Source organism: Aspergillus wentii (genome assembly GCF_001890725.1).
Source record: "Aspergillus wentii DTO 134E9 unplaced genomic scaffold ASPWEscaffold_1, whole genome shotgun sequence".
NCBI lineage: Eukaryota > Fungi > Ascomycota > Eurotiomycetes > Eurotiales > Aspergillaceae > Aspergillus > Aspergillus wentii.
This window is the reverse complement of record NW_024467832.1, coordinates 1,454,208-1,478,767: the sequence shown is the minus strand read 5'-3', so window position 1 is coordinate 1,478,767 and position 24,560 is coordinate 1,454,208. Positions and strand designations below refer to the sequence as shown.

The following is a 24,560-nucleotide window of genomic DNA, read 5'->3' as shown; positions in this document are numbered from 1 at the left end:
CCTTGCATTGCATGCGTTTGAGCGTACTGTATTTTTATTAGATAGCATCAATATTCTCCTGAAGTGATTACTGTAAATTAGCGACTCCTTGTACTGTACATTTTTACCCCTTTTTGGCATAAAAAATAAAATAAAAATTAGGACTGAACGTCAACCATGTTTTGATTCTTTGTTTGTATACACAAAACTGAGTCCGGAGCAATGATGACACCAACTTTGATCAGCTGCACCAACCAAATCATCAGAACCCAACTTCAAAATATGTCGCTCAATTGCAGAGATCTTCAGCATCCGTTTCCCTCAGCAGATGCAGAAATAAAATCACCACAAAACCCCCGAGTGTGCGGGCATTCGCTGGACCTGGAACGAGGACGGTTCCGTCGCGGTTTGGGTCTCCCGCTTCCGGAACTCGCTTCGACTAGGAGGAATGCTCTCTGCTCTCTTCTCAGCCTTCTCGAGGATCTGCCTTTCATCCATCTCGACGGTTGTCGTTATTACCATTCCTATTTTTATTTCAGCACCTATCAATCTTGTCCATCATTCGGTGATCCTTTCTTCCGCTCCCCTGGTCATAGCTGCACCGCCTTGGCCTTGTGAGACAAGCCCCACGGCTAGTTGATCTTGTATGCAGCAGCAGGAAAAGTCCAAGTGAACAAACCACCAATTCAAAATATCATGGGGAGCGCTTAAATTTCTTGGATGCCCTGACGGCTCCCACTGAGTCACTTGAGGGGCTTGTTCAGGTGCAATTATCACCATGGCACCATCTACCGTTTTTTCGTACTGGCGTCGAGACCATCGCCGCTCCAGTGCCTCTCCCGTTTCTTCCTCCGTGCAGCAGCCCACTTCGAAAGGAGGTGTGGCCGACCATCCTCCCCAGCTCCCTACCATCCAGAATACCCCGGAAATCAGGACTTCAACTAGCGACGGATCGCCCGCGCAGCCTGATGGGGCTAATAATCCTCAAATCCCGAACGAGAACTCGCCCGATCTGGATGCGCTGAAGTTGAACGTTGTCGTATCGACCTCGAATGCGCCATCGTCTTCGTCCACGACCCTCGCCGTACCATCTTCGTCCTCCGAGAAACAACCCCGTCCTCATTCTAGCCCTGAAGAGCGAGAACGTGATCCAACCCTAACCTCTCAATCAAATAATTCACAATGGTCCTTTACAACCCCGCGACCGGATGGCGCCGACGGGGAATCGTCCAAGCCGAACTCGCCCTTCCGACTGTCATTTGGTAAAGGGCCGTCGAAGTCTCATTCGCAATCCGCCGAAAGCAATAAACGATCGTCTAGTTCAGGGGTGACTTCGTCAGGTCACTTTCGATTCAAGACGTCCCCCGATGATTCGCCAGCGGATAAGTCACCCGCGCCACAGAAGGAATATAAGGTTGATGGCACTGGTGCTCGACGGTCTGCGGACCGTGATGTTTCAGCGGAGCCTGGACACCATAAATCTGGAAAAGCGATGCTTCACCTATTGAATCCCATGTCGCTCTTGGCCAGGAGGAGATCCTCCCAGATAGCCGGATCACGAACGGAGGACATGAAGATAGGCGCTCGTAACCTGGTGCCTGCTATCCCCGATGACTACGATCCTAGAATCCGTGGGAACATTGTTCATGACTTCTCCGCGCCTCGTCCCCGCCGGAACCTATCGGCGACACCTGTTATCCTGCAGGACGCAGCTAGCCAGAATAACGCGCATGAGTCATCGCCTCGAACAAGTGGATCGCAGGCGCATGGAAATGATCTCCAGAGTCCAGTAAATGAGCAGAAAAAGAAACATGGCCAGTACTCGCCTGTCTTCAAGGAACACTTTGAGGATGATCAAAAGGTGCTACAAGTTGAGAACAAAGCTTATCTACAGTCGCCGTTGTTGATGAATTCATCGAACACCGATAATGAAAATTCTCTTCCTGTGTTTGCCAGAAAGCTACCGTCGAAACTTCCGGACCAAGATGAGAAGTCGGATGAGCAAGCTGTTCTTGACCCTGAACCTGTGCCTGAACCATCGGGGAACAAATCACCAGCCAACCAGCCAGAGCAGGATGCAATGGAAAATGTGTCCCAGCAACGATCTGGCTTACCAAGGCATCTCAAGAGTAACGCCTCTCGGTTCAGTTTCGACATGAACTGCGTCGAGTCCTCGGTTCAAGAAAAGCTACTCGAAGAGAAGCACAAGGAGAAGGAAGCAGCCCGAAGAGCTAAACAACTTGAAAACGGAGAATTTAGCGATGCGGATGATGATTTTGATAATGATATCTTGGATGACATTGACGGTCTTGAAGAAGAGATTCCTGGCGTCAATGTCGACGCCGATGAAGATGAATTCAGCGGCTTCTCTGGCCCTGGAAACCTGATCAACAAATCTTGGCTGGCTCCTGGACTGTCTCCCATCATTCCGAGTCCAGTCTCCCCAGTTCCTCCAAATTTGGCAGCAGAGCCGGTCCCACAAGGCCAGTCTCTTGGTTTGGGAGTGAACCAGAACCCTTCATTGCAAGAGTCACATCCATCATATGAAGATAAAGCTACCAATGATGTCCAACCCCAATCGCAGCAGATGAACAACACGGAGTTTTCTACAGCAATGCCCCAACCGTCCGGGGTTATGAACCCTGGCGTGCCGCAGACAGCTGTCGATGACGATGATTTATACTTTGATGATGGAGAATTTGGTGACTTGACCGCTGAAGCTGGGGGCGAAACTTTTGACGAGTCAATTTTCGACGATCCAAACAGCCATCTGTATGAACGAAAGAAGCCAGCTGAGCCAATAGCTCCTATTGAAGCTATTGAAGAAGAGTCTGAGCTCAGCGATACATCATCCGAGAAGGCTGAATGTTCCACTTATTTGAATAAACCCCAAGGCCTTAAACACGTCCCCAGTATGGCCAGCGAATACACAAGAGCTCCTCTAGGACCGGCCCAATCCGAAGGCGGTATTCTTTCAGAGCACAACCTCGAGGCCCTGCACAACGCTTTAACCAAAGCAGCCACCCAAGCGGCCACCAAGGGAACAGTTGAACGAAACCCAAGCGCGAGCGAACGGTCCATGGGTCAGGAGAGTGCTTCACAGACAGCCCAGACTGCAGACTCACATTCAGGGCTCGTATCAGACGACAGCCGTCTGAGCCAGCCTATGGACGCGTTGGCCCTTGAGGAGACTTACGAGGATTTCAACTACGATGACGATTATGCTGACCTTTATGACGACCCCATCATTGCCGCTGCGAATGCGGAAGCCCTGGAGAACGATGATGAAGGCTTCTACGGCGAAGAATTTGGGTTCTATGCGCAGACACTTGGCACCTGCGGCTCAGAACTTACCAACGGCGGGTACTTCGGCCCGCGAGGTGTCGAAGGGATCACCCGGAGCTTCAGCAGCAGCCGCGGAAAGTTCCGAGAGCCTAGCCTTACTCCGATCACTGAGCGGAGTGAATGGAGCACGCGCAACTCAGTTATCTCGTTGACCACGCACGGGGCCCCTTCCAACCAGCCCTTATCCAGTCCAGGACTGGCACAACTGGTGGACATGGGGACTCTCGATGATGAAATGTCTCTGAGCGCGTTGATGAAGCTCCGGCGCGGTGCATGGGGTGGCAGCAATGGAAGTCTGCGCAGCAGCAGTGGCAGTCCACCACCTCATCCACACTCATCTTCAAACCGAGCGAGCTTCACTGCACTGTCTGATGCGAGTCCGACAGTGCAATCGATTCCTGCTGATTATATGGGGACGGGTGCAACTACCTCACCGATTTAGATTCGATCGAAAGTCACGATCGGGGAGGTCCATGATATATAAATATATGCCATCTAATCACTGCGCTATTTATTTTCTATTTTTCTCTTCTGGTGGACGTCTACATATTTCCAACTACCCTGCATGCATGCCCAACCTTCATCTGTTCCTTAATTCCCATCCCATGTTGACTGCACCACTCTCTATTATTACTACCATGCATTTGCAACATATAAAGTTTACGATATTATGAGACTCTTTGACCATTTTTGTCCCATGATGGTTTCCTGTGACACATTCTTTTTTTTTTTTTTTTTTGTTGGATTCTTACTATGAGCGATTTTTGTCCTGGCTTTTCTTTTGTTGGTTTCAACGTCGAACAGCAAACCCCAGCCATTTTCTTATATGTATGTATGTACGTGTACCACCCACTTCGACTAGCTATAATCACGAGAGGCACTATCTGTTAGGCCTTGATTAGGATATTCTGCTGCATGCGCGATATTTTCTCTCCGGCACGGTGTAGCTTTTTACGTCATAGCCTAGGTTACTGCTAGCGTGGGTTATCTAATGGAATGTCCTGATTGGCTCGTGGGCCCATCCCGCAAAAACCCGGCCCGGGAAATGCTCATATCCGGGATGTGGCGGTGCAGCCGGGCGCGTCGGTTGCTGGGCTCGGGCTGACTCAGCCACCAGGTGCGGACAGCAGGAAGCACCAGCCACGGGCGCTGGCCGTCATAGCCGTAGAAACATTCTATTTCGGCAAACCTCGTCGCCCAGCCCAAAGCATCATTGATCCGGTTTCTCTCCTTCTTTCCTCTCCTCTTTCTCTCTCTCCTATCCCCATATTTGCTTGCCCTGGCATCTTTTTCCTCTCCCCTCCATCCCTTAGTTGTCGAGAGAGTGTTTGCTCTCTCTGATGAGTCGCGTTTCTGTGCAGGTGCTACGGCAATTCTAGTCGACACCTGTTTTTAGTGATCTACCCGTACGTCTCCTTTGCTCTTTTTGACTTCGACCACCAGGTCTCGAGACCACCCGTCCACTAACTATTGCGCGGGCAGACTTTAGATTGCTTGTTGTCTTGACCTTTGGAGCTGATAAACTGCTCTTATCTTTTTTTCTGCTAAATCTTTGTTACACGCCCTCGCGTGTTTTTTTTCCTTTTTCTCCATTTTTTTAACAGCCGAGCTTGAAGACGGAAAAAAACCCGCAATGCTCCGTACCACTGCCATTAAGGCGACCAGCGGCAATGTGCTGCGCGGTGCTGCCTCCTCCAACTGCCGGAGATCCTTTACCCTCGCATCCAGTGCTAGAATTGCTTCGAATAACAGCAATTTGACCGCAAGAAGACCTTTGTCTGTTGTCGACCGTGTGTCCAACGGACGGAGACATTATGCCTCTCCTGCACCGGGCGTGGTAAGCTACAAAGCTCCAATGGATTGATAAAAGCATAGTTGCTTTTATTTCCTAGCAAGGGATTTGGACTGACCTGGTGCGCGATGTTTTTGCGCTTCTTTCACAGGACCCCAATGACTCTTTCCTCTCTGGAAACACCGCCAACTACATCGATGAGATGTACTTGGCCTGGAAGCAGGACCCGTCGAGTGTCCACATCTCGTGGCAGACCTACTTCAAGAACATGGAAGACGGCAAGATGCCCGTCTCCCAGGCCTTCCAGCCCCCTCCGACCCTCGTCCCGACACCAACGGGAGGTGTGCCTCAAGACATGCCCGGTGAAGGTTTGGGCTTAGCAGCTGGTTCCGATGTCACCAACCACTTGAAGGTCCAGCTTTTGGTTCGTGCCTACCAGGCGCGTGGTCACCACAAGGCCAAGATTGACCCGCTTGGCATTCGCGGCGAGGCTGAGGCATTCGGCTATGAGAAGCCCAAGGAGCTTGAGCTCGACCACTACGGCTTCACCCAGCGCGACTTGGATGAGGAGTTCACCCTTGGCCCCGGTATCTTGCCGCGTTTCGCAACCGAGAGCCGCAAGAAGATGAGCCTGCGCGAGATCATCGCCACCTGCGAGAAGATCTACTGTGGCTCCTACGGTGTGGAATACATTCACATCCCGGATCGTAAGCCTTGCGACTGGATTCGTGACCGCTTCGAGATCCCCGAGCCCTACAAGTACTCTGGCGATGACAAGCGCCGCATCCTCGACCGTCTCATCTGGAGTTCCAGCTTCGAGACTTTCTTGGCCACCAAGTTCCCCAACGACAAGCGTTTCGGTCTGGAGGGTTGTGAGTCTCTCGTCCCCGGTATGAAGGCCCTGATCGACCGCAGTGTCGACTACGGCATCAAGGACATTGTCATTGGTATGCCCCACCGTGGTCGTCTCAACGTCCTTTCCAACGTCGTCCGTAAGCCAAACGAGTCTATTTTCAGCGAGTTCGCCGGTTCGACCGAGCCCTCCGACGAAGGCTCTGGTGATGTCAAGTACCACTTGGGTATGAACTTCGAGCGCCCTACTCCCTCCGGCAAGCGCGTCCAGCTTTCTCTGGTCGCCAACCCGTCTCACCTTGAAGCTGAGGACCCCGTCGTGCTCGGAAAGGCCCGCTCTATCCAGCACTACAACAACGATGAGACCGACTTCAACACTGCCATGGGTGTCCTGCTCCACGGTGATGCTGCGTTCGCTGCCCAGGGTGTTGTTTACGAGACCATGGGTTTCCACTCGCTCCCCGCTTATTCCACTGGAGGAACTATCCACATCGTCGTGAACAACCAGATTGGTTTCACCACTGACCCCCGTTTTGCTCGTTCCACCCCCTACTGCTCTGACATCGCCAAGTCGATCGACGCCCCCGTTTTCCACGTGAACGGTGACGATGTTGAGGCTGTCAACTACGTCTGCCAGGTCGCTGCTGACTGGCGTGCCGAGTTCAAGCGCGATGTTGTCATTGACATCGTCTGCTACCGTAAGCAGGGTCACAACGAGACCGACCAGCCTTCGTTCACCCAGCCCCTGATGTACAAGCGCATCGCCGAACAGAAGCACCAGCTCGACAAGTACGTCGAGAAACTCATCACTGAGGGTACCTTCACCAAGGAGGACATTGATGAGCACAAGAAGTGGGTCTGGGGAATGCTCAACGACAGCTTCGACCGCAGCAAGGACTACCAGCCCACTAGCAAGGAATGGCTCACCTCCGCCTGGAACGGCTTCAAGACTCCCAAGGAGTTGGCCACCGAGGTCCTGCCTCACCTTCCCACTGCCGTCGACGGTCCTCTGCTGAAGCACGTCGCTAGCAAGGTCAGCGATGCTCCCGATGGATTCACCATTCACCGCAACCTCAAGCGTATCTTGTCCAACCGCAAGAAGGCCGTTGAGGAAGGCAAGGGCATCGACTGGGCTACCGCTGAGGCCCTCGCTTTCGGTTCCCTCGTTCACGAGGGTTACCACGTCCGTGTCTCCGGTCAGGATGTTGAGCGTGGTACCTTCTCGCAGCGTCACGCTGTCCTCCATGACCAGGAGAACGAACGCACCTACACCCCTCTGCAGGACATCAGCGAGAACCAGGGTAGCTTTGTCATTTCCAACTCTTCCCTGAGTGAGTTCGGAGCGTAAGTAATATCTTGAACCTGTTGTTTCTATCTACTCAAGCTGACCTTTATCAAGCCTCGGTTTCGAATACGGTTACTCCTTGACCTCTCCCAACGCCCTTGTCATGTGGGAGGCCCAGTTCGGTGACTTCGCCAACAACGCTCAGTGCATTATCGACCAGTTCATCGCCTCTGGTGAATCCAAGTGGTTGCAGCGATCCGGTCTCGTCGTGTCCCTGCCCCACGGTTACGATGGCCAGGGTCCTGAGCACTCCTCCGGCAGAATGGAGCGTTGGTTGCAGCTCTGTAACGAGGAACCCCGCATGTACCCATCTCCTGACAAGCTGGACCGCCAGCACCAGGACGCCAACATGCAGATTGTCAACATGACTACCCCTGCCAACTTGTTCCACGTCCTTCGTCGCCAGATCCACCGCCAGTTCCGCAAGCGTATGTATAATTGTTCCTATTTTTGGACGAACGTCGAAGCTAATTTGAATCGTTTTAGCCCTTGTCATCTTCTTCTCCAAGGCCTTGCTGCGTCACCCCATTGCCCGCTCTTCCATTGAAGAATTCACCGAGGATGCGCACTTCCAGCCCATCATCACTGACCCTGCCCACGGCACCGCCATCGACGAGCCCGAGAAGATCGAGCGCGTCATCATGTGCTCTGGTCAAGTCTACGCTGCGCTCATCAAGCACCGTGAGGCTAACGGCATCCGCAACACTGCCATCACCCGTGTTGAGCAGTTGCACCCCTTCCCATGGGCGCAGCTCAAGGAGAACTTGGACAGCTACCCCAACGCCAAGGACATTGTCTGGACCCAGGAAGAGCCCTTGAACGCTGGCCCGTGGAGCTTCGTCCAGCCTCGTATCGAGACCATGCTGAACGCTACCGAGCACCACAACCGCCGCCACGTTCTGTACGCCGGTCGCGCCCCAAGTGCTTCCGTGGCCTCTGGTCTCAAGTCCGTTCACGTCAAGGAGGAACAGGAATTCCTCGAGGATGCGTTCTCCGTCCACCAGGACCGCTTGAAGGGCGAGTAAATGTAACGATTTCATTTTCTGGTTCTTTTGTTTTTCCTATTGTCTCTTTATTGAAGGTTTACAGCCGATGGGAATCGCTGTTACCGTTGGATTGTCATTCTAGGTGCTTTGATTCTATGGGAGCTAGCGTCTAATCATTTCTATCTCCTTTGTATGATTTCCTTTTGTTGTCAGCATAGTGTACGACGTTGTTCTACGGTCCTACTCGTGCCAGGCCTCTGGGTATTCATTGTTTCTCTAGTATATCTGTGACGAGTCTGACCTGTTGATACCTAGAACGCATGTGTGCATGTTTGTAAAATAAAGAAGGATTGTTGATTTACAATGGTATAATATTGGCGTGTTTCTTCGATCTTTGCAGTCAGTTGTAGTCCAAAAAAATATCAATGACGTCAGGGGAACGGATGCAACCCCAATGACTCAGCCACATATAGATGCCTTACTGCGCAGGCAATGATCACCTGATGTTGGCCTAAAGGGGAAAGAGGCTCGTCGTCTTCTCCGCACTGCAGAACCTCATCATCGCTTTGGTCTTTTTCTCCCCTCCGTCTCTGCGCCCTTGTCCATGTTCCCTGCGCTTGGGTTGTTTTTGCCTGCTTTGAATTGCTTCCGAATTCCCGACTGAGCCAGGCTTAGTCCTGGTTGTGTGGTTTCTGAATCTTTCATCATGTCTTCCGCCATCTCCTCGTCGGCCATCAATCAGGGTCAGAGTGCCCGTTCCTCGGCACGCCAAACACGTACAAACCCATCGCGCACATCCAAGACCCAGGGGCGCTCGTCCTTCGCGTATGGGCATTCGCTGGCTGATACCCCTCCTACACCTTCGATTCCGCACGGCTTTTATCCAGCTCTCACGCATTTTACTGACTCCATCACCGCCCTCCCGCGAGAGTTTCGCCGTCACAATTCGCTGCTGAAGGAAGTAGATGCTAAGGCATGGGCTCTTGAAGAGAACCTCCTTCAGCTTCTGAAGGTTTCATCGGAGTCACAATCTGTTCCTTGCCCTTCCAATCCGGCGCCCATCGTTGGTGGTGTGGTCCGTGAAGATGTCTTGCCCACTGTAAGTAGTCTGACCACAATTGGGAGCAAACCGGTTTGTAAATGGCCATATACTTATCAAATATTTTTTTACCATCAGGGACCTTCGCAAACCCCCGAATCGCAGGAGAGTAAAAATCGTCGGCTCCTCTTCGACCGCGTGCGACATACCCTTTCGGACTTGATGATGACCGCGGATGAAAAGAATCATGTTATTTCGAATGCAAACGATGAGTTGGACCGTCAAATTCTACGCCTCGATAATGTGTTTCCGTACATCGCAGGCGAGATCAGTGACGAGTCACGTCTGGGTAGTCTCACCCACTGGGCTTACTCGAACAAGAATACTGCAAAAGCCGCTACCAATGAACGGCCTCGACGAGACGCTGGGTCTCATAAGGATCTGGCTCATGCTCTTCATGAAGCAGAGGCTGCTTCCCGCAGCGAGGCGAGACGCGAAGCGGTTTTGGCACGCAAACAACGTCGGGCGCATGCTGATTCTGACTTTGATGAAACCCGCGCACATGGTGCTCGTAAGGGACATGTCGGCAAGCCACGCGGTGGTGCTGCGGCGGCCGCGGCCGCGGCTGCAGTTGCTGGTGGTGACAACTCTGCAATTGGCCATGCTGCAAACGCAGCTGGAGCTTCAGGGACGACGGGTCCAAAGCGCCGGAAGGTTGAACGGCCGCCTGTTGAAACATCGACAGCAATGGAACGTTCTGCTAGTGGTGCTACTAGCACGATAGGGCGAGGTGCGCCCAAGGATCCTGCAAACCCAGATGCCACGAAGAAGAGAACCCGGGCCCCTAACACCAACACTGCGGCACGTAAAAGGTATGGTGGCACAGACAGGTTTAGATGGATTTGGCAAGAAGGCCTAGCTAACTGGCGTGCGCAGAAACAACACTACTACATCGATTGCAGAATCCCCTATCCTAGCACCATCTCCTGTCATAGGAACATTCAATGCTCCACGGAACGCGGCCAGCCCTGGACCTGGTGCAGCAGCTCGACCACAATCTTCTCGTGCTCAGCAAAACTCCAATTCAACCACCAATGGTCGTCAGAGACCATCTTCCTCTGCATCGAACCGTGTGAACAATACTAGTACGTTTTCTGGGCTTAGATCTGCTATTGGGCTCGTCTTTTCTAACTCACACTTCTACATAGACAAAAATACGGAGAAACCTACGCCCAGAGAAACGCCCAAAGGGGAGACAGTTGCGACTCCCAATACAGATGTACAACGTTCCGAGACGATCGACGAGGTTGCAACCGCCCTTGCATCCAAGGCAATGCCCCCCATCAATACAAAACGAGAGGATACGGAGCCGAAACCAGCAGAATCCATTGAGGCCAGTGATCCGCCGGCCCCTCAGACTTCAAATCCGGGACCCAAGGGCAGATCGTCCAAGACGTCCACGCCAGTGCTTCCTGCTTTCTCGGAGCCCACTCAGCAGCGTGTTCGGCCGACCAGAAGCACTGATCCCGCGCCAGCTAAGCGGTCACAGAAAAAGAATGGCAATGTGCCAGTGGTGCAACCAAGAGCGCCATCTGAAGATGAAGAGTCACTCCATGAAGGAGACGATGAAGACGAGGAGGGCGAACCACGCTACTGCTACTGTAATGAGATCAGCTTCGGTGAGATGGTTGCGTGCGATAACGATGCTTGTCCCCGCGAGTGGTTCCACTTGTCCTGTGTTGGGTTGACCAAACCCCCTGGAAAGAATGGTGAGTTCTCAGTCCAATCATTGCATGTCAAATCAATACTAACCTTCGTAGTGAAATGGTACTGTAATGAGTGCAAGGAGAACATGAGACGAAGTCGAAGCGGAAGGTAATATAAGTACCTTCTAGATGCCCATGAGCAAGCAGTCTTGGGTATTTCATTATGCAGCGTATAACAGGATATGATTCGGTCTTGCATGCTTGAGTAAAAATGTTAAGATAGATAGATCGCATGGATTTATTGTACAGTGACTACAGTGTATAATTGTTAATATTCCAGGCAACAACTTGAATCAGAAATAACTTTCTCATGACACATTGTCTATTCCATTAAACTGTCTATCCAACAAAAACACTCTCTTTGTAAGTACATACAGCACGCAAAAAGAAAAGGCAAAAAAATGGTCCCGACGAGGGTCGAACTCGCGACCTTGGCGTTATTAGCACCACGCTCTAACCGACTGAGCTACAGGACCAGTTGTTATATGTCAGAGCGACACATTGCCATATAGCGTCAACAAATCAATGATTGTATACAAGACGACCACCTTTTGATTCTGAATCCTATCTTATAGAACAACAGACTCCCAAAGAATGTCCGTGAGAGAGAAAGTAAAAAAAAAAAAAAAGTAAAATAACACCTAAAAAACCCCCCTCAACCTATCCATAACCCCACCACCCCTTCTCTGCCTCTGCTCCCCGGAGCCCGACACACCACTCATACTCCCACTACTAGCCGCAGCAGCCTCACCCTCCAACCTCCTCCTCAAATCCTCATACCGCTCACTCTCGCCGGAAGCAGAGTTCTGCCCGCGCCGAATCGTCTCCCTCTCCCCCACAACCCAAGCAGGCACTCTCCACCCCCACCCCCACGGCGATAAACCGGGGAGGAGCTCAGCGCGCCAGGCGAGACCCACGAACCAGCCCACGAGCGAGGGGAGAAGCATAGTCGGGAACTGGGAGAGGGCGAGCTGGGAGGCGATGAGGTAGGTTGTTGATTTGTCGGATAGGAGGAGGGTGAGGGAGGAGGAAGAGGATGGGGTTGATGCTGTCGTTCCGTTTGGTGAGGACGGGGAGGTGTCGGTTGGGGGTTTTGTCTCTGTGGATGATGAGGTGGTTGTTGCGATGCGGTAGCGGAATGTATGCGGGATTGAGGCGTGGTATTGGGCTAGCAAGGCGAACATGGTAGCTGTTGGGCCCGAGGGGAGGTAATTGAGGGTGTTGAGGGTGAGGGGACGGAGGACGAGAGCTAGAAGGAGTGGAGGGAGGAGTGTCGTATACGGGAGTGTGGAGAGAAGGAACGTCTATACAATAACCATTAGCATTGAACATGAATACTGATTCAGAATTGAATGTGAGGGTAATGGTATACCGCCATCTTCCTCTTCCCCCACGCCCGCTCAACAACCCGTAAATGATACGCCAACATGGCCGCAAACAACGCCTCAGTGGAGTTTGCAAAGCCAGCGCCCTGCCATATCAGCGCGCGCCAAAATTGGCCGTACTGCCATAGATGCGGCGAGACGTGGATGCTGGCGAGATGTTTGATGTCGAGGATGGAAAGCGCTATCGACGAGGCGATTGTGTAGATGAGTAGGATTTTGGAGATGGGGGCGTTGGTGAGGCCGGAGGTGTGCATGGTCCTTCCTGTCTAGTGGTGGATAAAGAAAGAAATGGGAGACCTGGGAGGGGTGAAAGTGTGATGGCTGATTGAATCGTGACGGTGGTGATGCATCGAACACGTCGCGTCAACTTCGGAAGCCATCCCCGCTTGGGGAAGCCTCGGCATGCCGATAGGGCCAACTACATATGTACATCACTTTCAGTGCAGGAAATATACTGCGTAGTCGTTATTTAGATTAATTTGCTATGTCTTGTACATAAATTCTAAGCGATAGGCGGGTTCTCCTTCATCTCCTGCGCCAGCGCCGTCTTGTATTTCTCCAATGCGACTTCCAATGTCTTGATGGTTGGTCCCAATAGCTGGTTCACCACCTTTTCTCCGCCAGGAACCCCTGCTAGATTCATACGGGGCTTTTTGCCCGTCGCATCGAAGACTTCTCGGGCATGTCGCTTTAACCGGTCTACTTCCACCTTCCGTTCTGCTTCTGCGTCGGCGGCCACGGACTTGATGCGCTCCATAGCCCGATTGAGCGACTCAACCAACGATGCCACTTCTCCTGCACGATCCGAATTGCCCGACAGGAATGCCTGCCAAAATTGATGCAGGAATTCAGTCGTCGTGGCATGGGTCAAGGTCAACCGGTCATATAGAGCAGACGATAGACCATACGTACTAGAGCCGGCAGACACTTCCGTCTGAGCCTGACGATCCCGGATCGCATCAAGGATCTGCTTTGATGCCCGTTGGAGATTGGCTTTGGATCCAACCTGTTGGCTTGGTCCTTTCTCCTCGTTGTCACTATCTTCATCATCTGGTTCGACAAGTCTACCAAGTTGCGTGGTTCCGTCATCAGGTAGATTCCGCTTTACCTCGATGCGTAAATCACCCATAACCTGTTCCGGGTCTTTCTTTGCAACCAGGCGTTCTTCTTCCCCAATACCTTTAGCCTGAGAAAAGAACCGACTCTGGTCCCGGATATTCAATAGAACCCGGTTTGATTCTTCATCTCCTCGTAAATCACGTAGCTGCAGCTCATTGAAGGTCTCTTCATCCATACCCACCGGTGCTGAAGGATCGCGATCTGCGGGAGCTACACCCGCCATGATCTTTTCACTCAAAACATTGAGCGTCCTAATAATAGGGACCTTGTCAACCCCAGACGGTCTCATGTCCAGATCCGGTCGATTTCCCCGACGTTGACTATTATTTACCTCATTTCCAGCCAGATCAAGGAAATTCGGCACATGCGAATCCCGTTCATAGTCAGCGTACTCATCCGTTTTGAGATATTTGTCCAAAATAGCATCCGTCGGATCGTTCTCTGAGATACGCTCACCCCTTAGCTTCTTAAACAACCGACTCTGAAAGAACCGAGACCAGAACTGCTGCTCGCTCAATTTCGGTACATTCTCATCATACACCCGCTTAATGAGCGGGTGTTGGTTGAAAATGAGCTGAATCTGCTCCTTGCTGATATTCATCTTGGTCACATTATCCTCGACTCGGGGCTTCAGCGTCGACAGAACGTTGTAAGAGCCCCGCATCTGCGCCTTCTCAATAGCATGAGCCCGCAGAAGATGCAGCCGAGTCGACCAGAAAAGCGACATGAACTGGCCTGCGCCTAGCGTTTCAGGCTTCGTGTGCAGCGACTCCATGAACATGCGCTGTAGGTTGGGGTCTGATTTCAGCAGCGACTGCTGCAGTTCCACGTCCCCCTTCAGCCGATTATCATCATCCCAGACGTTTTTCCCTGTGCCCGTTGACGAGACAGCGCTCGCCATCGCCATTGCCGCAGACATGCCTTCCTGTGCGCCTGCGGCAGGAGCAGTCTTGGCTGCCTGAATGGCACTGCTCAGGGCATCTTTGATGGCGTCCGCCTCTGGGCGCGCATTTGCTCCGGCCGTAAAAGAAAAGACATATTGTTCCGGTGCAGCGTTCGGTGGATCTGGGGGTTGAACGAAGATCTTGAGCATTACTTTGGGGTTATTTGCCGGCGTCTGTTGGAGATCTAGCAAGGCTCAGAGTCAGCAAAATGTAGGCAACGTTAAACCACAACACAGCATACTGGTAATATGAGTCACGGAAAGAGTAATCGTCCCTGATGCACCACCCGCCGCCGGAATCCATGATACCGACTGGCGATCCTGAGACATGGTCAGGGTGCCATCTTTCTTTTTGTACGCCGCCGACCCGCTCGGAGGTGCCATCGTCGTCGATCTCGACAGCTTCCACTGTCCTGGGCGACGTCTATGGATCCACCCATCGGGAGGAAAAGAACCCCAGGGAAAATTTCCGGAGGAGACGGAAGGTCAAAGATCCTCCTAAACGGTCGATGTGTCGTTGGTTGGAGCTGGGAGAAGATGCTGGCTCCGCGGATTCTTCAGAAAGTCAGAAGCATTCGATAACAGCACGTGATCTTGGCGGGATTTCTAGAATCCGTCATCTTTTTAAGATTTAAGGTAGATCTACGATGACGATATAGAAGACATACAAGAAATCTCACTGAGTATCAATTTGATAAGAATACATACAAAGTGAAAGTAATAGCAAATTCTGTACCAGCAAACTGAACACCGACTCCAGGAGTGGAATAACTTCGAACCCTTTTGCAACCATATTGCCCTCCAAATGCATCATCCATATGCTGCGAAGAAAAAAGAGCCAGATACAAATTAGGTAGACAGAAACAGAAAAAGACCAAATCGATGGATATCAGCAAAAACAAAACAACAGAGCTCCACAACCATAACGCTGAAAGATTGCTCCCGCTAATGCAAAACAAATATATAATGCTCATCAAGGAAAAGCCAAAGCTAAACAAATCATGAGCCAGAAAAGCAAGTCACCTGCAATGTTTTGTCGTTTTCCTTATAGCGCGCCTTCATGCAAATCAGTTGGGTATAATCAAGAAACAAGAAGCCCACCCATGACGTAAAGACAAAGATCAAGGGTATAAACCATATAGCAAAACCAAATGACACGCAGCGCTTTTTGCAACAATAATTTTGCGGTGATTGTTCATTTTTTGAACATGTAGTGTCCGTAGATTCCTCCAACGTCTCCGACGGCAACGGGGATCTTTCTCATTCCCCACCATCTTGCGCCCATCTTCCAGGAGCGAGAGCCATCGTCAGGGATGGCCGGCACAGATGCCGGGTCACGGACATACCATCCTCGTCTGCCAAGCTCACGAACCGTCCAGCCAGCGGACGTCCTGTTGTTCTTGGTCCGCTCCCTCATCGGGGCGATAATTCTGTCGTTAAACTCAATTACCTGCAGCGGGTAGCTTTGCGCAGATAGCAACAGACACGAGTTGGTATTAAAAAGTGTCGAGATCGCCAACGAAGAGACTTTGTTGAGATCCAAGTAGCGAAGAGTAGGTGGGATCCAAGGCTCCTTCATCGCCGTAGATGCCGCCTCCTCTCCATCTTCTGGCTGTTTAGGCGGGGCGAAGAAGGAGTTAAGGTCTTGAACAGACAGGTCCGCGGAGCTCAAACCAAGCTCTTCGAGGTGCTTCGTCAGGGGGATAAAGCCCGCCACATGGTCAGATGTCACCTTGGCCCCTCCTAGATTGAGGGAACGGAGCGAGGATGGAAGCTTTGGAAGAAGGGCCTTGACGTCCTCTTCCTCCATGATCCGGTAACGAGTTGGATCAGTCAACAAGTTCAAAAAGACCAACGAGTCACACACGGCAGGGTGCGTGGTCAAAAACTCCACTACCCTGCGGCCTGAAAGGCGCGAGCACCGAGAAAGACTCAGATGGGTGATCCTGGCTGTCTCAGGGATGGAAAACAGCGCGGCCTCATTGACCTGCGTGTGGGTCAAATCGAGGTGAGTCAGGTTGACCAAACGTGGAAGAAGTATCTCAAAAGTAGATCCCGGGATGCTACTGCACTCGTGCAGCGAGACACGCTTCAAGTTTGGAAGAGTCAGAGGGAGGCCAGGGCCAGCTGTCAAGGCCTCTTGGAAAACTGCAGAGAAAGCTTGAGTGGAGCAGCCACAGAAGTCAACTGCCTGCAGGTTGCGAAGACCAATGAACAGCTTCCGCACGACCTCGACACTGATATCACCCTCCACATGTTCCTGCAGCAAACACTCCTTGAGATTCGGGAGAAGGTCCAAGCACTTCAACATCGTCGTGGCGGTCAGATTCTGGATCTCCGCGTTCATCTGTCTGGTGCGCCCCAATCCGACGGAAGTGAAGTGGGAGAAATCAAGGCGACGGACCAGGGTGCCTAGAGCGGGATACTGAGACATGTGATTGAGCGCCTTGGAGAAGATGATAGAGTGTGGGAAGGTCATGTTCCTGTACAACACACTAAGTGTGGCAGCGTGGAACGTATGCGAGGTGAGCAGGCACGAGATCAGATCAACATTGCGCGGCGTGTATCCGTTAGGCGGGACATCCAATGCCAGCTTCGAAATGATTTGGTCTAGAACAAGGTCAGTGCAACGAACAAACACCCACGGCAAAAAAGAAAAACTGACCGAGAACTTCAGGTGGGAGTTTCTCGATTGGGGAAGTACCAGCTCTGGGCTTCTGCTCCTCGAGCGGCAGTGTTCTGGGTGGGATTTGGCTGCTCATCTCCGGTCCCTCCCACGCCCAGCCGCGGGCCTGCATGGCCCCGAGCATACGAAGATCACCATAGCTCCTGCTGAGACTCTTCCCACTCAATCGAATCTGCTTCCATCCCAGGAAGCCACCACAGGGGCAACAAAACTCCGGGGTCTGCTGCATGTCCGGGAGCGTCACGCCCGGTCTGCTTTGCTCTTTCGGGGATTGTTCGATGTGGGTATCCACGAACGACTGCGCAATGCCTGTAAAGTTCCCAGCGGTTAGCCAATCCATACATACGCATCGTTCATAACACTACCATTGTGGACGTTGAGTCACACATACCCTCAACGTCCTCTTTGATCGACCCAAACGATGGTCGACGGCGACTGCTCGAGCGGGAACCGTCCGGGGACGAGCACTCGGAGGAGCGAGGAGAAGGGTCGCGAGAATGATCCTGTTGAGTAGTGACTCCAGTAGAAACCGGAGAATGCTGAGGACAGAATTGTTTAGTAGAGTGGTTGTGCTGAGGAAGCGTAGAGGGAGCGGTGGCGGAAGACATCGTGTGATGGGAGAGGGCGGAAAGCCTCTCTATAAAGGGCCCGTCTCGACTAATACCAAAGTGGGTAGGGGAAGAGAAAAAAAAGCACCCAAGGGTTGAAAAGAGGCTACACAACCGGGAACAAAAAAAAAATTAGCAAAGCTTTTTTCCCCAGATTGTTCTCAAGGTATCCCGGTGCAGCAGATGGGAAGAAGAAGAATGAGAAAAAAAGAGGGGCGGCGGAGACGAGAAGAAAAAGAGAGAGAGAAAGTGAGACGCTGTTCCTGTTAGTCACAGAATGCAGCGGATGGAACGATGCCGCGCCCGAGGCGGAGGCACTATTGGGGATGGGAGGGACTCGGGCCAATTCAAGACAGGAGAAAGCGGTAGTAGTGTCCGTAGTTGTGATGGTATGGATGATAATTAAAGTGATGAAGTAGGTAGTAGAGAAGAAGATGGTTTATTTAATGACAGCGGAGGCGGAAAAGAAGAAAAAATCTACTTGGCTACGAAAGTCGAGAGGGGAATAGAAGGAATGAGAACCATCGGAGAGAGCACCATGGGGCAAAAGAGACTGCGACCATGGCGGCAATGAGCAAGATGATGATGAATGCGGCGAACTGGGAGAACAATGGAATGGTGTACGACCTTACAACGACGTTTGAGATCCCTGCAAGGTTGGAGAAGATTGCTTTTTCGAGGCTTCTGAGAGCCAAATAGCATCGTTGATCTAAACTATCCACCGATCAACGGCTATCTTTAGTTCCACTAGGAAGATTATTATCTCTGCAAGCGAGATTGCGTCATACTACTTAGAGAGTGAAAATAGTTGTAGAAGAAGAGAGAATACGGAGTAGGATATATGTATATAATATATGTATACCTAATATATAATATAATATAATTAATATAAAAATATGGACAGTAATGAATTACGATATGGAATCATCTCTTGGCCCTTCTTTTTCTGGATGAATGGGTTTCCATGACCTAATCAAAATTCGCCATCTGCCCTGTCATATTGCCCACGTGATCTCCCTTTGCCTACCCCAACCAGCACGACAAAAAGCATGACAAACTGAAGCTTCCGAATGGCTTGCTGAGTCGATCTACTCGTCGTCTTATTTATTATTGAATAATAGGAATCCCAGCTGATCCCTGTCCAAACTACAGAATCACCGAGTCTAGGCGATCTACACTAACTTTACCCCGGACCCAGCCACGTTGGCTGACTGGCACGGCTGCGTTTTGCTTTACCTAACCGCTTTGGCCTGAGCTTCTTTTTCGACCGGGTTGTTGGGTGATCATGCGGGGGCAACAGGTCATGCGCTGCCTGTCGCTTGGCTTATCCTTGCCATGGGTACTCCGTACTAGTCGAAAGTACATACTATCGTCTATTTATGACTAGTTGTTGCACCCTTGCAATTTGGTAGTTGGTACTTGGTAGGAAGTACACTATCCACCCATAATGCTTAGCCTAAAGCTCATCGATCATTGCACGATTCCTTTAGTCATGACCAACTAGTGTTGCAAGGTCCTCATGCTACTTGTTAGCCCTGTCTTTTAGTGACTCCAAACCATCTCCACCATTGACCAATCCCTACTCCAACTGGCAATAAATCCTGCAGAGTGTCACCTGACCCTTCCTTGGCCAATCATCCCTTACGGAGTAGCATCCCCATCATTCGCTGTCATCGGAGATTTCTCCGCTGTCTGAAGTGTACAACACAACAACACCAGTCCACCAACGACAAGACCTCGAAATGCATGAACAGTTGGGCACACATGGTGAAATGGAGTAATCCCATGGAAATTCGCGTGATCACCCCCATGAACTACGGGTACATCCAATATTCATCCAAGGGGCAGCAGCCAAGAACAGAGCATTCAAGCCAAGCCGCTGGCGGGCATCATTCTTCCCCACTTACTAGTTCGGGATGGTCGGATTCCGCCATGCTTACTGTGTACCTAGTCTCTACAGCCGACAGGTACAGGGAACAAACAAGCGGACGAGGCAAGGAATATGGACTATCACCAATAGTAGAGCTATGAATAACAATATCCTTTAGACTCTCCTCATCTGCAGACTACTCCTCCTATCCTTGACCATCATCATCACGGGGAGCTGCATCTCTCACCCGTGGAATCAAAACAACCTGGTTACATGCTGTCGACTGGCGAGCTTATCCAGAACATGCCATTAGTCGGCATTTGCCATGTTACACCTGCATGGCGATGATGGAATTCTGTCCTACGGGATAGGTTTGTTTCTTATCTTCCCGCGCTGCTGTCGTACGCTGTAGGACGACATGGATTGGTACCCAAGCGACATGATATTCGCTGCACCCCGCCATCATCCCGTGGCTACCTTGCATCGGTGATACAATCCTACATGCTACCCAACTATCTCTGGACTTGGAGGATAGGCCACCTACATACTCCGCGGGATACTCCGACCTAGGCAGAGGCAGACAGTTGTTCTCCGTCATCGGGAATGGGGATTCCGCTCCCGGAGTGTGTTGCCCTCGGGACTTGGCCGCGCTCCACTGACTGTGGTCAAAAAATAAAGAGCCAAAAAGAAGAAACCGACACCAGTCGGACTCGAACCGACGCCCCCGAAGAGAACAGCTTTCTAGGCTGCCGCCTTAGACCGCTCGGCCATAGTGTCTATTGGTTAATGTTCCTTTCGTTATTTGATTACATAACTGAATTTAATTTTTTTTTTCCCGATTGCTTTGTATAAATACTTGTCCTAGGTAATGAGGGTTCTTCTCTTGGTAGATGTTCATATTCTAGCAGCTATTATATACATTATTGTCTATAGCATTATTGCAATAAACAAAATATTGTAGGTGATGTCCAATATATCACGCCACAATAGCATCTATCCCGCTACATATATAATTACCCACCACTACACCTAACAACGATAATTACCTACCAAGTAGGTATTTGGGCACAACACAACCAACTTATCACCACCAACCTCTTAAACATCAACATCAATATCAACATTAACCAAACACCACCCATCCCGATCATCCCGATCAAACAAACCCCCAATCCATCCGAAATACAGACAATTTGGAACAGCCATGACAATCAATCCCACGCCGAAGCCGACCCCATCCCGTCCAATATCCCGCCCCGTGCCACCTCTCTAAGCTCCGTCCCTTCTTTTCCCGAAATGCCCCCCGAATCCACACACCATGGACTGTAACTAGATAATTCGCGCGCCCGACATACTCGCACCGGAATTGATTCCTCCGGTCTTGTCGAACCCGCTCATCTCATTCCCCCCCCGACTGCTACGCTACCCCGAGTCTACATCTCCGTAGTCCGTAGCGGCGTGGCTCGGTTTGCTGGCATGGCATGGTACTCGACTACCCGTGTTTGCTCCGATCCTCGCCGATAGAGAAAAGTGGACAGCCACAGTACCTTCACCTAAGTCCTAACCACAGCAGTAATGTCCATAGGAGGACATAGGCAGTAGTCAACACCGAGAGATGGACGATTCGGGTGCCCGGTTCGGTTCGGTGTGGCTTGCCCTTTTTTCCCATCCATCCCTACCACCCCTCCATTTTCGATGTATTTTACATTACTCCATGTATTACGAGTACATGCTTATAGGTAGGTGGAGTTGATTGGTGACGGAAGATGCCGTGGTTGGGTTCAATCACGGGCGTGTAGCCGAACCGGATACGGATATTTGCCACCTTTTGCTTGTCATGGACTTGTGTAGGGTGGTATTTAAGAATCAGTCTGGATTGTGTTGTAGTGGGCTGGCTCTATGGGATATGATTGATGAACTATGCCCGTGTGTTCGTGCATGGAGTACAGTGTTGATGTCTCAAGATACGTGGTCATGATGTCATCAACATTCGTCAACGACTCTACTTTAATCTTATACAAGCGTGAACCACGGGTTAGGTGCACCAACCGGGGTGTTGAAGAAACCTGCACCCGTCTTAAGGCTACCAGGTTGAAGAGAATTGAAGATATGTGGAAATGAAGTTCATATGATGCTATTTTGCATCTTTATCATAGAAACCAGTCTAAGAAACAGAAGATAAAAAAAAAGAAACACGTAAACCCATAAAAAACATCGGTTGGTCTGCTCTTCCGGTTCAAGTCCCAGATCGAGCGACATTGGATATCAGAAGTCCTTAAGCCCACAAGCCCAGATGCAAATATAAAAATGAAAACATAACAAATGTCTAGCATAGAACTCGGGGAATGTTTAAAAAAAACCAACGCCCATGGTGAATATCAATCGCAAAACAGAATTTTTGATGGTGTTTTGTCTTCCCAACGTGAGATTCGTTAAACTTATTCGACAGCAGAGGAGCTGTCGCCGTGGAGGACAGGGTTGACCTTGGGGTTCCACTTGAACTTGAAGTCCTGGCCAAGCTCCTTGCGGACGGCAGCCTTGACGGCGTCCAAGACGTGGTCGAAGACACCGAAGTTGGCGGGGTTGTTGGTGTCGTTGTCACCAGGGCCCTGGAACACACCAGTGCGGACCAGGCAGGTGTTCCAGCCGTACATGTTACCACCGACAATGTCAGAGGCTGGGTTGTCACCAACCATGTAGATGTTCTCGGGGAGACGGTTCTCGTTGTGAATCTCCTCCATCCACGACTTCATGACCTCATCGGCGTAGGTGTAGGTGGCGCGCTCGGGCTTTCCGTAGATGACACGCTCCATGTCGACACCGGTGAGAGTCTTGTACTGAGCCTCCAGGGCGATACGGAAGGCACCCAGAGTCAGACGAGTGGGACCCTTGTGGTCGGTAGGGTAGACAAGGTCACCCTGCGAGAAGTAGAGGGGAATGCGGTTGGCGAGAGGGTCCTTGGCACGGGTCAGGAGCTGACCATCCTCAGCGAGCAGCAAGTCAATGATGAGCTGGAAGTCGGTCTGGTAGTCGCGAGAGTCGGTGAAGACCAGGATGGCGTCGAACTTGACCTTGGAGAAGTCGCGGGGCTTGGCCTCAGCACGGTCCTCCTCAGTGAAGAAACCGAAGGGGGAGATGGTGCGGTCCCAGGCAAGGATGTCCTTGGGGTGGACAACGTTCTTGAAGCCGTAGTTCTCGGCGACCTCACGGACCTTCTGGCCCTCACCACCGAGAACCAGGACGGTCTCGTAGTACTCAGACAAAGCCTGCATGGGAGTGTGGGACTGGATGAACTGGTCGGTCGAGATGGGGCACTCGAGGATCTCAGACAGCTGCTGGCAACGAGCAGACTCGGTCTTACCACCACCGTTGGTCAAGAGGATGTAAGGGATCTTGATGCCCAGCTCGTTGTCACCGTTGAGCATCTTGAGAGCCTCGATGGCCTGAGGAATGGGCTCGTTACCGTGAGCCAAGACACCGTCAATGTCGAAAGCGAAAGCCATGTTCTTAGCAGCAGCGACCTTCTCCTTGGACATGTCCTGGACCTGAGAGGCCAGGAGGTCGCGGGAAACGGAGGGTTTGGCGACAGACGAGAGTCTCGAGACACGAGGCGATCTGGGGATGGGGAGAGAAGTGCCAAAGGAGTTGCGAGATCCACGGCGGTCCCTCATCGAGGGCGACAAGCTCAGGTTGTGCATGTACTGAGCAGCATCGCTGATGGAGCTTCTGGTAGCAGGAATCTCCACGGTGTTTCCAGCTTCGTTGGGGATAGGCAGAGAACCACTGCCACGGTGGTCCCGAGGAGAACGAGCACCAGCAGGGGCGGCGGCGTCAACACCGAGGTCAGAGTCTTCGAAGCGAGGCATGATGATTGAGAAAGTGGTGGTGGTTTAGAAGGAAGAAGAAAAAAAGGAGGGGTGATAAGATTTGATGGAGGGGTAAGTAGTTGATGATATCACTCGTAGAGGAAGACAGGCTGGTCTTTCACAGTCGGTCTCTTCCTAGCAAGTGAATTGAAGGAGGATGAAGGATGAAAGAGGAAAAAGAAAATCCAATTCCATGAGGGCTCTTGAACCTCTATATACCATGGTTTACCAGAAACCCAGAACCCTCAGTGGCGGTCACAACTCCCAAACGAGAAAGTTGTATTTCCCTCCCCCCTACAACCAGGCTCCACTCAGACTGTATCATAATCCCTAGGAATTATCGTCATCATCATTATTTCTTGCTCAAAGCAAGAAAGATACGGCCAGCGGGTACGGCGGAGCCCAAGGAGATTGTCTGTCTGTTACTCCGGGTTGGATGATTTGATCTGATGCTTCCGACGGCGCAACTTTACCGTGGTAATGCTGGTACCGTACGGTATCAGAACCGTGTATCAAGCTGGTATTACGGGGGCATAACCAGCCACACCCTGCAGATGGCAGACTGGTCTAAGCCCGAATGGTCGAAGCTCGTCTGGCAGGGCGGGGCGGAGGGGTGCTTTATGCGGGAAATGATTGGCCGACAGGCAGAGCTAAGAGACGAACCGCCCAAGAATGATCCTCCAAGACCAGCATGGAGGCTTTCTGCATGCTTACTGGGCAGGAAGCAGGGGAGCGGGCCTGATTGCCAGCTCTGATTGGACTGGACTGGCAACAGTCCATGGAATGAGGGTGAGATCGATGGAGCCGATGACGATCGAGCGGGCGGCCAATGGGTCAAACGCTCGCGCCGTTTCGAACCAATGCCGCAGCCAGAGCAGCGGTGATGTCATTGCGGCAGTAGCGACTGATGAGTGCTTTCACGACTGTTATTGGGGTGGGGCAAGGCGCTCAACGCTGTAACGTAACTGGCAGTGCGGTT

The 24,560-nt window shown here is 51.5% G+C and overlaps 9 protein-coding genes and 2 non-coding genes across 11 annotated transcripts; 4 read left to right on the top strand and 7 right to left on the bottom strand.

The window, feature by feature from the left end:
• Nucleotides 1-757: 757 nt before the first annotated feature.
• ASPWEDRAFT_47362 (uncharacterized protein) lies at nt 758-3,766 on the top strand (the record flags this gene model as incomplete). The annotated part of the gene is made up of 1 exon (XM_040836952.1): nt 758-3,766. The coding sequence occupies one exon, from the start codon at nt 758-760 to the stop codon at nt 3,764-3,766; it is 3,009 nt and encodes a 1,002-aa protein (XP_040694239.1).
• Nucleotides 3,767-4,501: 735 nt separating this feature from the next.
• On the top strand, nt 4,502-4,944 carry ASPWEDRAFT_145362 (uncharacterized protein; the record flags this gene model as incomplete). Its single annotated transcript, XM_040829483.1, has 1 exon — nt 4,502-4,944. A coding segment is annotated over one exon (219 nt), but the record flags the coding sequence as incomplete, so codon positions are not given.
• On the top strand, nt 4,502-8,617 carry kgd1 (alpha-ketoglutarate dehydrogenase KGD1). The gene is made up of 5 exons (XM_040833905.1): nt 4,502-4,730; nt 4,807-5,161; nt 5,268-7,312; nt 7,368-7,741; nt 7,800-8,617. The coding sequence occupies exons 2-5, from the start codon at nt 4,958-4,960 to the stop codon at nt 8,336-8,338; spliced, it is 3,162 nt and encodes a 1,053-aa protein (XP_040694237.1). The 5' UTR covers nt 4,502-4,730; nt 4,807-4,957; the 3' UTR covers nt 8,339-8,617.
• Nucleotides 8,618-8,859: 242 nt separating this feature from the next.
• On the top strand, nt 8,860-11,425 carry ASPWEDRAFT_145359 (putative PHD finger domain protein (Ing1)). The gene is made up of 5 exons (XM_040829482.1): nt 8,860-9,398; nt 9,477-10,210; nt 10,275-10,483; nt 10,547-11,107; nt 11,159-11,425. The coding sequence occupies exons 1-5, from the start codon at nt 9,006-9,008 to the stop codon at nt 11,215-11,217; spliced, it is 1,956 nt and encodes a 651-aa protein (XP_040694236.1). The 5' UTR covers nt 8,860-9,005; the 3' UTR covers nt 11,218-11,425.
• An 81-nt stretch (nt 11,426-11,506) lies between these two features.
• On the bottom strand, nt 11,507-11,580 carry ASPWEDRAFT_t5. The gene has a single exon. It is a non-coding gene; the product is annotated as a tRNA-Ile (tRNA).
• Nucleotides 11,567-12,837, bottom strand: dscB. The gene is made up of 2 exons (XM_040833904.1): nt 12,477-12,837; nt 11,567-12,408 (listed from the first exon to the last, which is right to left on the bottom strand). Exons 1-2 carry the CDS (start codon nt 12,741-12,743, stop codon nt 11,746-11,748), a joined length of 930 nt encoding a protein of 309 aa, XP_040694235.1. The 5' UTR covers nt 12,744-12,837; the 3' UTR covers nt 11,567-11,745.
• A 154-nt stretch (nt 12,838-12,991) lies between these two features.
• On the bottom strand, nt 12,992-14,935 carry ASPWEDRAFT_100272 (TFIIH subunit TFB1 family protein; the record flags this gene model as incomplete). The annotated part of the gene is made up of 2 exons (XM_040827293.1): nt 12,992-14,736; nt 14,794-14,935. The coding sequence occupies 2 exons, from the start codon at nt 14,933-14,935 to the stop codon at nt 12,992-12,994; spliced, it is 1,887 nt and encodes a 628-aa protein (XP_040694234.1).
• Nucleotides 14,936-15,185: 250 nt separating this feature from the next.
• On the bottom strand, nt 15,186-15,636 carry ASPWEDRAFT_220241 (uncharacterized protein). Its single transcript, XM_040832302.1, has one exon. It carries the CDS (start codon nt 15,523-15,525, stop codon nt 15,238-15,240), a length of 288 nt encoding a protein of 95 aa, XP_040694233.1. The 5' UTR covers nt 15,526-15,636; the 3' UTR covers nt 15,186-15,237.
• ASPWEDRAFT_33982 (Leucine Rich Repeat domain protein) lies at nt 15,328-17,688 on the bottom strand. Its single transcript, XM_040833902.1, has 3 exons — nt 17,603-17,688; nt 17,217-17,546; nt 15,328-17,161 (listed from the first exon to the last, which is right to left on the bottom strand). The coding sequence occupies exons 2-3, from the start codon at nt 17,464-17,466 to the stop codon at nt 15,747-15,749; spliced, it is 1,665 nt and encodes a 554-aa protein (XP_040694232.1). The 5' UTR covers nt 17,467-17,546; nt 17,603-17,688; the 3' UTR covers nt 15,328-15,746.
• Nucleotides 17,689-20,410: 2,722 nt separating this feature from the next.
• ASPWEDRAFT_t4 lies at nt 20,411-20,492 on the bottom strand. The gene has a single exon. It is a non-coding gene; the product is annotated as a tRNA-Ser (tRNA).
• A 1,252-nt stretch (nt 20,493-21,744) lies between these two features.
• Nucleotides 21,745-23,998, bottom strand: ASPWEDRAFT_33979 (phosphatidyl synthase). Its single transcript, XM_040833901.1, has one exon. The coding sequence runs from the start codon at nt 23,579-23,581 to the stop codon at nt 22,154-22,156; it is 1,428 nt and encodes a 475-aa protein (XP_040694231.1). The 5' UTR covers nt 23,582-23,998; the 3' UTR covers nt 21,745-22,153.
• Between the last annotated feature and the right edge of the window lie 562 nt (nt 23,999-24,560).

Bases quoted from the DNA above. Each gene is read 5' to 3' on its own strand.
- kgd1 (XM_040833905.1), top strand. From the start codon at position 4,958: ATGCTCCGTACCACTGCCATTAAGGCGACCAGCGGCAATGTGCTGCGC. The intron at 5,162-5,267 runs GTAAGCTACAAA...CTTCTTTCACAG, and splicing joins CCTCTCCTGCACCGGGCGTG to GACCCCAATGACTCTTTCCT. The intron at 7,742-7,799 runs GTATGTATAATT...GAATCGTTTTAG, and splicing joins CCACCGCCAGTTCCGCAAGC to CCCTTGTCATCTTCTTCTCC.
- ASPWEDRAFT_145359 (XM_040829482.1), top strand. From the start codon at position 9,006: ATGTCTTCCGCCATCTCCTCGTCGGCCATCAATCAGGGTCAGAGTGCC. The intron at 9,399-9,476 runs GTAAGTAGTCTG...TTTTACCATCAG, and splicing joins GTGAAGATGTCTTGCCCACT to GGACCTTCGCAAACCCCCGA. The intron at 10,211-10,274 runs GTATGGTGGCAC...TGGCGTGCGCAG, and splicing joins AACACTGCGGCACGTAAAAG to AAACAACACTACTACATCGA.
- dscB (XM_040833904.1), bottom strand. From the start codon at position 12,743: ATGCACACCTCCGGCCTCACCAACGCCCCCATCTCCAAAATCCTACTC. The intron at 12,409-12,476 runs GTATACCATTAC...GTTATTGTATAG, and splicing joins GGGGGAAGAGGAAGATGGCG to ACGTTCCTTCTCTCCACACT.
- ASPWEDRAFT_220241 (XM_040832302.1), bottom strand. From the start codon at position 15,525: ATGAGCATTATATATTTGTTTTGCATTAGCGGGAGCAATCTTTCAGCG.
- ASPWEDRAFT_33982 (XM_040833902.1), bottom strand. From the start codon at position 17,466: ATGCAGCAGACCCCGGAGTTTTGTTGCCCCTGTGGTGGCTTCCTGGGA. The intron at 17,162-17,216 runs GTCAGTTTTTCT...ACCTTGTTCTAG, and splicing joins ACTCCCACCTGAAGTTCTCG to ACCAAATCATTTCGAAGCTG.
- ASPWEDRAFT_33979 (XM_040833901.1), bottom strand. From the start codon at position 23,581: ATGCCTCGCTTCGAAGACTCTGACCTCGGTGTTGACGCCGCCGCCCCT.